Source organism: Podarcis gaigeae (assembly GCF_964106915.1).
Source record: "Podarcis gaigeae genome assembly, chromosome: 16".
Lineage (NCBI taxonomy): Eukaryota > Metazoa > Chordata > Lepidosauria > Squamata > Lacertidae > Podarcis > Podarcis gaigeae.
Window position 1 is genome coordinate 18,980,907 of NC_139693.1, and position 12,386 is coordinate 18,993,292.

The following is a 12,386-nucleotide window of genomic DNA, read 5'->3' on the forward strand; positions in this document are numbered from 1 at the left end:
TTTTTCCCCTGCATTTTTAATTTTTATACCAACCAAAAATCCAGGATCCAGGGGGGCGGTAAAGAGGAAAATAAAAACAAACAAACAAACAAAAATATCCCCAAGGAACAACGGCAGAAAAGAAAAATGTCCTTGAGTGTCACTAGTACAAAGTTAGTGTCCAAGGTGGGTCTCTGTGCAGCGGTTGTGGGAGAGAAAAAGGGGGCAGTGCATGGGGTCCTCCCCCCTCCTCTAACCTTTCGGGTAGACTGAGCCTGCCCCTGCAGGCAAGGAGGGAGGCGAGGCGAGAAATGGGGGCACAGAAGGCTGTAGCAGGGCATGAAAGGAGCAGCCCCCACTCCCCTTATTGCTGTCCATGGTCCTGAATGAGGGAAAGCGGAATCAAGAGTGCATTCCCCCCCCCCAAAAAAAGGGGGGGCGGCAGAATAAGAGTCAAACGGGACCAGCCCGTAATTATGTAGGAGATGAAGCAGCCCCACCCCACTCCACTCAGTACTGGTGTTCTAGGAGGGGCTGCACGGCCGCTGGGCTCTCCTCTTCCTCTCGCTGCCTCTCCCACTCGGCCACAACTGGGGCAGGTTCTGGGGGGCTGCAGTTCCCTCCGGGTGTCGTTGATGGTTCCAGAGGCAAGGGGGGCGTGGAGTCACTGGTGGCTTCAAGGACTGGTCCTGGGGTAGAGGGCTGAGAGAGAGAGAGAAGAAAGGCGTCCACATAAATATCAAATATTTAGAGAAACAGTACTTGATTCGTATTACAAGCCTGCCCAGGACAGATTAAGCCCCTCTGAACTCAGTGGGGACGACCTCTGAGTAGACCTGCATAGGATTTCACTTTTCATCTTAAACATCCTTTGGCATAAAAATTATCCAGTAGGAAAGGAGAATGACAGGCTTTGGTATTATTCCATTTTTTTGGTTAAACTGGGGTGTGTGTTTCTTACCCTTTAATACCTTGCACTGTAAACCAGTACCAAAATTATTATACTTTCTGATTCTTTACGCCGCTGGGGGGATTTGAATGGAAAGAATACCAGAATTCCAACTGGCCTCAGAAAGGGGCCTGAGCTACAAAGAGTTGGGGAGGGGAGAGGATGTGGCTGTGGTTGGAGCTGGGGGGGAGGGAGACAAGGGTTAGGACCCAAGGGATTCATCCAGACACCACAATGCACACTGTCTGCTAATGGTTGGCAAATCCTCCTCCTGACCTTCAAAATACACCCCCTCCTTGTTGTTTATGGGGGAGGGGGAGTTGGCCTAATAGCTTTCCATTAGCACTAAGAGGATTGCAGAGCTAAGGATGGCACCACGCTGAGCCCAGCCACCTGGCTGGGGTGGGGAAGGAAGAATATCATTGTTTTCTCTCTCTCTCCTCTCATTAGCCATAGCCATCATATCTGAGATTAGGTCCTCCCGAACATTCCCCTAAAGCACAAGTGGGGAACCTGCACTGCCCTCCAAGGGTTATTTATTTGTCTTTATGTATGGGCTGCTTCCCAGCATAAATTCATCAACGTAGATGTAACTAAATAAAGCTCTAATTGTTTTAATGTTTTGTCACTTTTGTGTCCACAACCCTGAGCTCCTTCAGGAGGAAGGATGGGATATAAATCAATTCGATAAACAATGAGAGCACAAAAGCACGAGCAATAAAATCGTTTTGACAAAAGCCAGCTTCACAAGTTCTAAAGCAATGAAACAACTTCAGCAAGTATGCCCATAAAGGATTGGACCACACAACAGGGAAAGCTTAAGACAACAATGTCTTCAGCTGGACATCCAAACCGTTGGATTCCAACTCCCATGAGTCAGTGGTCAGCAACTATGGGGCAAGGAGGGAGCAGATTCCCCACTCTTGAGCCCCACCCACCAGTTAAGATTGGTACTGGCTTACAGCTCAGAAGAGCACCTTTTCCTAGACTGGCGATCCGACTTCAGAATGCTGAATTTGACATTTATTAATTGTACTATTTTATTGAAATATTTTTAAACCATCCTTCCTCTTTTAGATATCAGAGCGGTCTAAAAATAAAGGCCAGAAACTAAAATACTACACAACTAAAATACTCTTCTTAGCAGAACACTCCACAGGACTAGGCCAATGAGAATAAAGGATTTCTTGCTGTTGTCAAATGAGCCTCACCAATTTGGGAAACAACCAATGATGCTCCTTATAGATGATCTCAGTGATTGAGCTGGGATATCCCTGAATACCCTGGGCCTAAGCAGTGTTAGAAACACAGGTATATAAGCTAGGTGCCAAACAGCTTCTTAAACCGGGGTTACAATTGCCAAAACGGAATGCCTAGTTGCCATTTTTGGGCCAGGCAGCTCAAAAGTCGTATTTTTCTGTACAACTCTTTGGTTCCTGAAATTCATTCAGGATAAAATATAAACGGATAAAATTCGACAGGATGTGTTGCTGGTGTGTGAAAACGGCCAAGACCCAAAGACCCCATGCACCTCCAGATGGTGGAGATGTCTTCACTTGGTCGCAAGTGGCTGATAATCCAGGTGCAAAATGCGCCTGGCGAATTTTGAATGCTGGACCTAAGTGGTTGGGGGCTTTGTAAATTAATAAAAGGACCTTAAGCCTGGCTCAGCAGCAGATGGGCAACCCGTGCAGATGTTTTAACAATGGTGTGACATGCTGTTGGCCAGCTGCCCCCTTATTGTAACCAAGCATTTGCCTAATGGTTCCCGAGATCAAGCAGCAGATTCTTATCCATGCTTGGATGAATTGGGTGCCATTTTGGATCAAGATGGCGGACTGACCTTTCGAAATGGCACTGATCTTTCAGCTTCTTAGAATTCCCAAAGAACACTGGATATAAGGCTGCTGGGTAGATGTTTATAGAACAGTCAGAAGGGACAATGGCTGAAGACCAATTCCATGTTATTTCAGAAACTCAAAAGAACCAGCTTTCCTGTAGAGGGACCAGACTGGCTATTTCCCACCACTTTATCAATTTGTTTATTACTTAATTTTATATCCTGGCTTTCCATGCAGCGGGATCTGGGATGGCTCATAACAATGAAAGAAAACACAAAGTGCCTTAGCACTTAGCATTGCAGGGAGTTGGGACTAGATGACCCTTGGGTCCCTTCCAACGCCACGAATCCACGAGGCTATTAAAACATCTGCCCTCTTGTGATATGTCAGGGTACAAAGAGGAAGGGAAATACAGTGGTACCTTGGGTTATATACGCTTCAGGTTACATACACTTCAGGTTACATACGCTTCAGGTTACAGACATACGCTTCAGGTTACAGACTCCACTAACCCAGAAATATTACCTTGGGTTAAGAACTTTGCTTCAGGATGAGAACAGAAATCGTGCAGCGGCAGCAGGAGGCCCCATAAGCTAAAGTGGTGCTTCAGGTTAAGAACAGTTTCAGTTTAAGAACAGACCTCTGGAACGAATTAAGTTCTTAACCCGAGGTACCACTGCAACTGGGAGGGAGGGAGCCCACTGAAATTCAGCTGATGGGCAAAGCTTTCCTGCTGGCTCTCTGCAGGGCTGGCAAGGCAAGGCAAGTCTATTAAAAATGGATGGAGGTGAGCAGATACACACCTGAGGTTTAGGGCTCCCACCAACACCCGGAGTCCCCAGCGCAGCCACAGCGGGAGATGATAGAGCAGCGTTGTCCTTCGTGCGGGGTGAGGGTGTTCCGGGGGGGACGTCGCTCTCGCTCCCGCCCAGCCCATTCAGTCCCTTGCGGCTGGGCAGGCTCCATTTGCCACAGAGGCCCTCGTAGGCAAAGGCGGAGTGGGCCCCGAGCCCCGGGCGGAGAGGCAGAGGGGCACGTCCTGGCCCCTCAGCCACAGAAGCCAAGGAGCTGGCGCAGGAAAGCTGACTTCCCAAGAAGTGCGGACCAGGGGGCCACGACGCAGCTGGCGTAGGTGGGGGCCGTCCTTCGCCCTGGCTCAGCAAGGGGCCTGCCGGCTGGGGCTGGACCAGCCAGCTTTGGCTCGGAGGAAGAGGAAGGCCGGACTCTAGTTCTGCAGAGATAAGAACAGCAACGTGGCCACTACAGCAATGTGACAGGACAAGCCCCAAGGGATGAGCAGCCCTGAGCCCACACCAAGCCTTCTTATTGAAAGGGCATTGGACAAAATTCAGGGAGGATAAGGCTGTCAATGGCTATATGTTAAGAAATATGCCTGAACATTGAGCGTGTACGTTTACATCTGAAATCAATGGATAGAACAAACATCATTACATGTACTTATGGATAAGTGTTTAATGGTTATATGTTTAAAAACCAATAACATTTTGTTTTAAAAGGCTGTCAGTGGCTTTTAGCCAAGTTGGGTATGTTCTTCCATGGTCTAGTGTCTGAAGAGAGAACAAAGAGTGACCTCTCCAGAGTAACTCCCAGTCAACAGAAGCCATAAGACACAAAGGAGATCAGGAATAACTAATATGGACATAATATTTGATAAAGAAATAAAGGAACACCTGCTGGAAATTAAAACCTCACAGAGGAAGAAGAAAGGAGAACTTTATTTGCGAATTTACAAATTACCAATCGAAAGGTCGGCGGTTCGAATCCCCGCGGCGGGGTGCGCTCCCGTTGCTCGGTCCCAGCGCCTGCCAACCTAGCAGTTCGAAAGCACCCTCAGGTGCAAGTAGATAAATAGGGACCGCTTTCTAGCGGGAAGGTAAACAGCGTTTCCGTGTGCAGCTCTGGCTCGCCAGAGCAGCGATGTCACCCTGGCCACGTGACCCGGAAGTGTCTTCAGACAGCGCTGGCCCCTGGCCTCTTGAGTGAGATGGGCGCACAACCCCAGAGTCTGGCAAGACTGGCCTGTACGGGCAGGGGTACCTTTACCTTTTATATGTGTTAATGCGAACTGAAGTTACCGTATTTTGCGCCCCATAGGACGCACCGGCCCATAAGGCGACCTAGTTTTTTGGGGGGGAAATAAAGGGGAAAAAAATATTTTCCCCCCAGGTGCGGGGCTGGGGCAGGGGAAGCCCGAGCTTCCCCTGACCCCAGCCCCCAGCCCCCAGAACAGGCTGCTCTGCGCAAGCCGTGGGAGCCCTCCCGCAGCTTGCGCAGAGCTACCCGAAGCCCCGGCACGACTGCCCAGCGCGCTGGGGCTTCGGGATAAGAGGCGGCTCTGCACAAGCCGCGGGAACCCTCCCGCAGCTTGCGCGGAGCTACCCGAAGCCCTGGCGCGACTGCCCAGCGCGCCGGGGCTTCGGGATAAGAGGCAGCTCTGTGCAAGCCGGGGGAGCCCTCCTGCGGCTTGCGCGGAGCTACCCGAAGCCCCGGCGCAACTACCCAGCGCGCCAGGGCTTCGGGATAAGAGGCAGCTCTGCGCAAGCTGGGGCAGGGCTCCCGCGGCTTGCGCGGAGCTACCCGAAGCCCCGGTGCGACTGCCCAGTGCGCCGGGGCTTCGGGATAAGAGGCAGCTCTGCGCAAGCCGGGGAGGGCTCCCGCGGCTTATGCAGAGTTTTCTGAAGCCTGGAGAGCGAGAGGGGTTGGTGCACACCAACCCCTCTCGCTCTCCAGGCTTCAGCGAAAGCCTGCATTCGCCCCATAGGACACACACACATTTCCCCTTCCTTTTTGGAGGGGGAAAAGTGCGTCCTATAGGGCGAAAAATACGGTAATCATTGTAGCTGTGGTTTAAGGGATTTTATCAAGAAACAAAATTTATATTTGGCTATGTAATTGATTTATATTGGAATTGGTATTGCTATTTCGAATTAATATAATATGGCACATGTTGGATTTTTGTAATTAAAAATTAATAAAAAATATTTAACAAAGAAGAAGAAGGAGAAGGAGAAGGAGAAGACAGTGTCTGCAGGTGCCGGGGGCGGTGGGCGAGTGCTGTTACAGGTTTTCCATCCAGCAGGCTCTCCTTCTGCTGGAATCCCAGCCCTCCTCCTGTTCTCAAAACCTTGTCCTCTCTGACCCCCCCCCCCGCTGTGTTCACCCCTATTGTGCCCCATTCTTTCACCAAAAGCCATGTCGCATTTGCGGGGTGGGAGTGGGGGGAGAGTCCTCCTTACCTGCCTGAGGCTGGGCAGTGGTGATGACTGGTTCGGCGGGGTTTGCAGCCCCTGTGCCCACACTGTGAGCGGTGCTCCCAGGAGCCTGAGACCCGTGCACGGTGGGATTATTGCTGAGGGAGGAAGAGCCACCACCGCAGTCCGAATCCTCAATGTTCCCTCCGCTATTGCAACCAGCCCCACAGCCTTTCTGCAACCTGTGAAACAGAGGATGAAATTGGGACAGGTGTTGAGCAGGTGGGGTTGCAAGCAAAGGGAATAGCTGTGCTGGTTACTACCCACCCTGTCCTTCTAGTTGCCAAGAACCCCCCCCCCACCTTGAATTTTATTTATTGATTGTATTTATTCTTGCCTTAGCCCTGCTATCTTCGGAAATAGGCTCCACCCTGCACCACAGAGAACTAGTAGGCTTCTTCCTGAGTGCCACATGGTCAGCTCAACAATGGAAGAGCCAGACTGAAATACCCCTAAACATATGGAAAAATAATACGTGGGATACAGCAATGTTTGAGTGTCTCGCCTGACATAGGAGGGCAATTAAAGGCATAACAAAAAGAGGCACCTTCCAAGAAAGGTGGACCCCTTTTTTAAACTATGTTAATGGCCAAAATCAAGACTTTGTTATACCAACTGTGCAGTGGAGAGATTATGTTAAGTAATATGTTTGAGCACTGAATGTGTAAGCTTATGTCCAAAGTCAATGGATGGAACAAACACCATCAGATGTAATGCTGAATGTTTGAAGGTTCTTGTATTTGCTTTAAAACCAGAAACAAATTTTTAATTTTTTAAAAAATGCATTTATATTCCACCTTCTTCTCGGTGGTGAACAGGGTTCTCTCGCTCCTCACTTAACTCCAACGACAACCCTGTGAGGTAGGTTAGGCTGAGACACAGTGACTGGCCCAAGGTCACCCCGTGAGCTTCATGACTTGAATGGAACCTGCAAATCCCCAGAAGCTGCTGACCTTCAACTCCCATCAGCCCTAGTCACTAGCCATACTAGTTGGAGGCCTGCAGGATTTGGGAGAGCCACAGTATCCCCCATCCCAGCCGCAGGGAAACATGGAGCCTCCTGCAACACAAGGGAGAGCCTCACCTCTCCCAGCTTCGTATGAACCAAGCAGAGATATTGTGCAAGCTGATGGGGCCCCCCCACAGTGAGCGCAGCTGCGGGTGGCTGCCGGCGTACGAAGTGGTCAGGGGAGAGACATAGATGGGGTATCCGATGGGCTGGTCGCAGGAGGAGTTGATCATGTTGCGCAGGGCCTGCTTGGCATTCTGGATGCTGCCGCGCTCGGGGTTTCGGTTCCGGAGAAACACCAGCTCCTGCTGCTGCCCGGCCCACAGACCCCGCACACATTCCCGGTTCACCTGGAACAGAAGGAGGGAGGAAAACGTTGCTCCGCAAGAAGCACACAGCACAAGTTTTCAGCTTTGGGAGCAGGAGCTGGGTGCAGGACGGAGTCGAAGGGGCATCCACCAAAAGCCCAAATTAGCTCCTCAACATTCTCTTCTTTGCACAGTTTCTCTGAACCTGGAATCTCTGCACAAGTCCCAGGAGAACCCATGCCAATAGTAGAAGTTCTGGCCACTGCCTGAGCAATGGATGTGGGTGCGCTACAACTGCTTGGCCTTGCTGTCCCTGCTGGTTCAGTCAGTGACACACCCAGCGGCTCTTCTGGTCGGGATCCAGGCAGGTCTGTCTCCCCAGAGATGCCTCTTCCTGCAAAAGGCACCTCTGGGCATGCCAGGCATGCAAGCTCAGGCTGGCACACGCTTGCAGGTAATCCAGACAGAGGCTCAAAGACGAGTGGGGATGAGCAACACCAGCTCACTTCCAGGCTCTCTCGCTTGCAAGCCTCCTCCCACCGCTCAAAGCACTGTAGAAAAACCCTTTTGAGGTCATTTTAACAGCTATTCTAGGGTGGGTGCGTGGGTACACACACAAGGCTGCACCCCTGCTTGTTCTACTTGCCAACCCCACCCCTAAATATCCCACGGTATGAAGATGCTTTACTCAAACCTCTGCCATTGTTTAAAACCACAGTTTTCTTCTTCCCAGCCCAGCTTTACTCTAACTTCTGCTGTTCTTTTTCCCATCAGTGTTCCTCCCTTTTCACTCCCATGCCATGCCCACTAGTGTTGTGCAACTGCCGGCCTTCTCTGTTGCTCCCCTACCAAACCCTGACTTCATGAAAATGCAGTATTGTGATGTGGCGAGGCGCTACAAATCCTCCAACGAGGACTGCAGGACGACAACCTTATATTTTTATGTATACAGAAAGATATAGGCAGTTTTGGGTGAGATGTTAACCGAGGCTAGGATGTTCTTCTGTAAAAAGGTGCAAGGTGGACAGGACAACTATTGCCAACCAAACTAAAATGCTGGAAGGGGACTCAACAGAAAGCTTCCACAAGTCAGCAAAACTCTGATGGTGAAAATGATGTAAACTTTATAAGGACCGACTTCCCCAGCCTGCTGCCTTTAAGATGTTTCGGACCACAACTCCCATCAGCCTCAGCCAGTGTGGTCAGTGGTCAGGGAAGGTGGGAGCTTGAATCCAACAACATTTGGAGGGCACCAAGTTGAGGAAGGCTGCTATGAAGTTTATTTTTAGGAGCTGGAGAAACCAGGTGAGTCGCCTGCATGAAGCCAAACGCACTTGTCTGTCTTTGTTTCCCAGTGTGGGTGCTTCAGGCTCTGCTTGCCCTGAACCATGCTGACGTGGGCAATCTTTTCTTGCTACCTGAGTCCTCACACTTCCCTGCCCACAGAGCTCAGCTTCTCACCCACTCCCATGAAAGCGGGAAATCCATCCATCTCCCACAATATCAGCCTTTTGCCCACCTTGATGACCCGGAATCCGAGGTAGCGCTTGTTGAGCATGATAATCTTGTACTCGTCGCTGGCATCGTCCATCACGTGGCGCAGGGCCAGCAGGGCGGGTGTGTTGGTGAGGATGGCACTGCGCCAAGCAGGGTCGCCCTCGTGTGAGATCACCATCTTCTCCTCGTTCGACCGTATGGCGTCGTACAACACAGCTGGGTCGTCGTACTCGTCCGGGGAGGTGAAATGGTCCTTGAAGAGGAGGAGAGGCAATGCTGTATTGCAAGGGGCGAGACAGGGAAGGAGCACCCCTGGCTCTGAGCCTTCTTCCCCTGGGGGTTCCCCAGCTGGTTTCTCCCACCTCTCCCATGCCTCCAGCCAGTCCACGACATGACCTGGCTCTGTATGGCAGCTTCCAATGCGCCTACTTAACTACGTGGGTGGGGAAAAGGCACACCTGGTGTAGCTTGAGTGACATGCGCACTCCGGGTGCCACCACGTGATGCAGCAGGTCCATGTCAGCAAAGACCCACTCATCGCGGGGTGATGTGATTCGGAAGTCCCCCTTGAACAGTGCATGCAGGCCGTACAGGAAAGGCTCCAGGCTGCAGACAAAGAAGGAGGGAGGGAGGGAGGGAGGAATCACAGAATTGAAGAGTTGGAAGGGACTGGGGAAACCCAGTCAGATGGGTGGGGTACAAATAACAAAAAATATTATTATCCAGTCCAACTCCCTGCAATGTAGGAATTGTTTTGTCCAATGTGGGGCTTGAACCTACAGTCCTAAAATTAAGAGGCTCATGCCATGATTAAGATTAAAAGCCTTAGATTGGGCTATGTTGTTCAGGCAGGCCACACAAGCAGGAGTCTTTAGCAGTTGTTCCCTATACAGTCGCACCTTGGAAGTCGAACAGAATCCATTCCGGAAGTCTCCAAAATGTTTGGAAACCAAAGCGTGGCTTCTGATTGGCTGCAGGAAGCTCCTGCAGCCAATTGGAAGCTGCGGAACCCCTGTTGGATGTTCGGGTTCCAAAGAACGTTCACAAACTGAAACAGTCACTTCCGGGTTTGTGGCGTTCGGGAGTCAAAATGTTCGAGTACCAAGGCGTTTGGGATCCGAGGTACAACTGTATCCTCATCATCACCACCATCACCACCGTCATCATTATACAAACTGATATGCTGCCTCGCTAGGCAAACAATAATATAAACCCGTTTGGCAAAGCATTCCAATCAAACCTACAGTGGGGTTCTTAACACGGAGGGTGGGGAGGAGGCATATCTGGGGCTGGTCTCACCTGGCTGACATGCTGTGGGAGGCAGTGCCCAAGGCCCGGCGCCCCAGGATGCAGAGCCCAAAGCACAGGGTGACCAGAGGGGAGTTCCACTCCCGGTCCACCGGCTGCAAAGAAAGAAAAGACACACAGAGGCATGGGAGGCAGAACGGGGCCCATGCATAGAATCTGCATTTGTCAGGGCTGGAGTCAGATGCAGGTCAGCACGAAGAAGCAGAGTCGGGGTTGTCAGTGAAGGTAACTCTTTATTCAAGGAAACGGCATGCAGCTCAGTAACACTTCTTGCCCTTATAGAGCAGCTGCCAAGACTGAAGGTCCCAACCTTCCACCCCTTCGAAGGCTCCTCCTCTCCCAGATGTTTCCCAAGCACACATGTGGTCTCTGTTCTGACCTCCTCATTATGCTGCTCATTCTTGGAAACCAGGGTGGAGAACAGCTTGTTGCAGCAGGAGAGGGAGACTCAGATGGGCGGCATTTAATTATTCCATCTCTGGAAGACTCTGAGCAGCCCACATATATTGGGGGTTTGGGAAGACTTCCAGGAGAACCAGGTGGAACCCCAGGCACCTCCTTTTCCCAGAGAGTGAGCAACCATTTCTCTCCTACAATGGCCCATGACTCACCTTCTCCCTGCGGCTAGCACAGTACTGGATCCAGTCGAGGTAGATGTTGCAGAAGGAAGCCAGGGTGATGCCTGCCATGCGGTGATCGTAATCCTCGTCTATGTTGAGGTTGAAGGTGGGGTCGCTGTCTGCGTAGTTCAGAGAGGTGCAGGGGCGGAGGGCCTCCTGGATCCCCTCGTTGCCCAGCCACTCCTCGAGCTTTGGAGAGCCAGTCACATAGTAGATGATGCTCTGCCAAAGGGAAGGTGGAGATGATCACAAAGGATGGAAGGGGAGGGATGTCAGCATGCCGCAAGACTTCCTGTGACTGTTTCTCTAAACCAGGGTTTCCCAAACTTGGGCCTCTCTCCAGCTGTTCTGGGACTACAACTCCCATCATCTCTAGCTAGCAGGACCAGTGGTCAAGGATGATGGGAACTGTAGCCCCAAAACAGATGAAGACCCAAGTTTGGGAAACCCTGCTCCAAACTTCTGTTTTATTTATGAATCGATTCCAATGAAACATCCCAAAGCAGCCAACAATAAAAACATCAACAAAAAACAAGTCCAGTATTAGACTAGGAGAAAAACCTCAATTTAAAAGGCTTGTTGGAAAAGGAAGGTCTTCAAGAGGCACCAGAAAGTTAACAGAGGTGGCATCTGCCTGATACAGGGATGGGGGGAAGTTCCACATTAAAGGCCCCATTCCTAAGACCAAAGTGACTGTATGAAGCTCATGCCTGTTGGCTTGTTAGGCGGAGGTTTCACTGTTCAAATGCAACTGGAAAAGGGGACCCCAAAATACCAACCAATTTCTTTGGGAATTCTGTCTGGCAAACATTAGATATAAACTGTTTCCAGGGCTCCCCCCTTCCCCCCGGAATTCAGTTCCAGCACTTCTCACTTAGGTGGGCGCCATTGACATTCTAAAAGAACGAGGGAGATGTTCCTGGTGAGTTCCGGCACCCCTTTTTCTAGAAAAACAGCACAGACCATCTCTGTTGCTTTTCCAGTGTCTGCTGAAGGCACCAAACTCTTTCATTTTTAGAAAAATAAAACTATTGTGACGTAACAACCATTACAGTGGTACCTCAGGTTACAGACACTTCAGGTTACAGACTCCACTAACCCAGAAATAGTACCTTGGGTTAAGAACTTTGCTTCAGGATGAGAACCGAAATCGTGCTCCGGCAGCGCAGCGGCCCCATTAGCTGAAGTGGTACCTCAGGTTAAGAACAGTTTCAGGCTAAGAACGGACCTCCAGAACGAATTAAGTTCTTAACCTGAGGTACCACTGTACAAACAACCCAAAAGTGCAGTAGTACAGATCTCCCCTCCCGGGCAATGAGGTTCACCTTGACGTAGTAAGTGATGAGGATCTTCCGAAGATCGAAGACCTGGAGCATGGAGGCGGCATTGTTGTCGCTGATGCTGTAGCCCTCCAGGACGTACTTGGTGGCAGCCACCTCCCAGGCCAGCCAGCGCTGCCCAAAGGCTGCATTGAAGCTCAGCATGCGTGGCAGGTGGCCCGGCTCGCAGCAGCAGCAGCCCTCGTCCTCCTCCACCCCCTCTGTGATGGCTTCCACCTCTCGCTGCTGGCAGTAGGTACCTGGAAAGAAAGGGCAGCCTGCAC

General features: G+C 51.0%; 1 protein-coding gene across 1 annotated transcript in view; it reads right to left on the bottom strand.

The window, feature by feature from the left end:
* Window positions 1–12,386, bottom strand: part of PCNX3 (pecanex 3) — a 45,658-nt gene continuing 33,272 nt past the window's right edge. The window contains exons 27-35 of the mRNA XM_083716797.1: window positions 12,109–12,362; window positions 10,775–11,005; window positions 10,155–10,258; window positions 9,314–9,461; window positions 8,878–9,108; window positions 7,126–7,400; window positions 6,027–6,223; window positions 3,573–4,000; window positions 1–681 (exon numbers count right to left, since the gene is read on the bottom strand). Of these exons, the coding sequence (XP_083572923.1) occupies window positions 490–681; window positions 3,573–4,000; window positions 6,027–6,223; window positions 7,126–7,400; window positions 8,878–9,108; window positions 9,314–9,461; window positions 10,155–10,258; window positions 10,775–11,005; window positions 12,109–12,362 (2,060 nt within the window). The 3' untranslated portion in view covers window positions 1–489. The remainder of the gene's footprint in view (window positions 682–3,572; window positions 4,001–6,026; window positions 6,224–7,125; window positions 7,401–8,877; window positions 9,109–9,313; window positions 9,462–10,154; window positions 10,259–10,774; window positions 11,006–12,108; window positions 12,363–12,386) is intronic.